At 48.8% G+C, this 2084-nt stretch overlaps 1 protein-coding gene across 1 annotated transcript in view; it reads right to left on the bottom strand.

The window, feature by feature from the left end:
- The window catches only part of LOC101854139 (unconventional myosin-Va), a gene marked incomplete at its 5' end in the record, with an annotated part of 14964 nt that extends 12880 nt beyond the window's left edge, over positions 1 to 2084 (bottom strand). Inside the window, 5 exon segments of the mRNA XM_035973585.1 lie at positions 116 to 267; positions 553 to 571; positions 745 to 875; positions 1345 to 1438; positions 2009 to 2084. Coding sequence (XP_035829478.1) covers positions 116 to 267; positions 553 to 571; positions 745 to 875; positions 1345 to 1438; positions 2009 to 2047 — 435 coding nt within the window.

The raw sequence follows: 2084 nt of genomic DNA on the forward strand, positions 1-2084 counted from the left end.
CTGTGTGTGTGTGTGTGTGTATGTGTGTATGTGTGTGTGTGTATGTATGTGTGTATGTGTGTGTGTGTATGTGTGTATGTGTGTATGTGTGTATGTGTGTGTGTGTGTGTCTCACCTTGACCACTTTCTTGATGCCGTTGATGGTGGAGGTGAGCAGAGACTTGACCTTGTCGTCGTCGTTCACGTAGTCCGTGTGTCGCACACACATAAACAGCACGTACGCCGGGAGGCCGGGGATCAAACCTGAGGCGGCTTTGGGCTTCAGGTCTGTGGACATACACACAAACATACACATAGATGTACAAACACACACACACACAAACATAGCTTTCTACGTTACAGACGCGCACATCAACATACAAACACACACAAATACACAAACAAATACACACACACATATCGTCGTTCGTGCCACAAGCAATCCACTTAAGTCTGTTTAGGTACTTTTTACCTCCCCCTCTCTCTCTCTCTCTCTCTCTCTGTGTCTCTCTCTCTCTCACACATACACAGACACACAGACACACAGACAGACAGACAGACAGACAGACGTACCCAGGATCAAGTTTTTCACCAGCGCGGCCTCATCCTCCTTCCTGTACTCCAACATGCCCATGTAGGCTCTCTCTCTCTCTCTCTCTCTCTCTCTCTCTCACACACACACACACACACACACACACACATACACACACACACACACAGACAGACAGACAGACAGACAGACGTACCCAGGATCAAGTTTTTCACCAGCGCGGCCTCATCCTCCTTCCTGTATTCCAACATGCCCATGTAGGCTCTCTCTCGGTGGATCACTGTGGCGATCGAGTCTCCCCCGCCGCCGCCCTCCTCACGCTCCAGTTCCGCCGCTATCTCGGCCGCTGGGGACACACACACAGATACACACTCATAGACACACACATGGCAGGATACAGACAGACGGACAGACAGACGGACAGACAGGAGTAAAGTCAGACATATACATACTCATAGACAAACACATGAGAAGATGCAGACAGGGATACATACTCATAGACACACACACATGTGACAGACAGACAGACAGACAGACAGACAGACAGACAGAGATATAAAGAGACACAGAGAGAGAGGGAGAGGGGGAGAGGGGGAGAGGGAGAAAGAGAGAGAGATAGAGTGAAAGGGAGAGAGAGAAGAGTTATAGAGAGACAGGAGAGACAGACAGACACACAAAAGGACAAAGAGGTTTTTATACGTATAGACAGAAGGACGGACTGACAAATGGACAGACAGACAGACAGACAGACAGACAGGCAGACGGACAGACAGACAGACAGACAGACAGACAGACAGACAAACAGACAGACTCACCCTCCCCGTCCTTGAGTTTCTTGGCGTAAACCTTCAACATCTTCTTCAGCTTACGGATCTGGTCGCTCTGTTTGTCGATGGACTCTCGCAGGTCCTGGGGACACACACAGTTTCTGGGTGTTTGGCACCGTTTTACGGCACTTGTGACACAAATAGCTCATGTACGTACTGGAGACCAGAGGTGTTAATGGAGAGTGACAGACACAGAAAGGAAGGAGGAGAGATAAGGACGATAAATGTCGGATAGGAAAGAGGGAGGAGAGATTTGTATAAAGACGATAGATGTTTGATAGGAAAGAAGGAGCAAACCACACCAGAGCACCTGCCAACCACCCACTGATGATAGACACAGACACAGCTACTTTCAGACAGACGGACAGACATGGTGATTGTTCAGAATTGTAGTTGTAGTACCCGTTTTACGGCTCTTGTAACACAGTAAGGTCATATGAGAGGCCAGAGATTAGAGGTGTTACAAGAGAGTAACAAACACAAAAAAGAAGGAGGAGAGATAAGGACGATAGATGTTTGATAGGAAAGAAGAAGCAAACCACACCAGAGCACCCGCCAACCACCTACAAGGAGGAAACAAGGGTCACAGAAGGGTCAGAGAAGGGTCAGAAAAGTCAGTGAGGTGACCGGGGGTCAGTCAGTGTGTACTCACCAGGTTCTCTGAGGTGAGTCGTGTGATCTCATGCTGCATGGTGGCCTCTATCTTGGCTTCTGGACCAAGGCTCAGG

The sequence above is a fragment of the Aplysia californica genome, unplaced genomic scaffold (assembly GCF_000002075.1).
Source record: "Aplysia californica isolate F4 #8 unplaced genomic scaffold, AplCal3.0 scaffold01454, whole genome shotgun sequence".
Classification (NCBI taxonomy): domain Eukaryota; kingdom Metazoa; phylum Mollusca; class Gastropoda; order Aplysiida; family Aplysiidae; genus Aplysia; species Aplysia californica.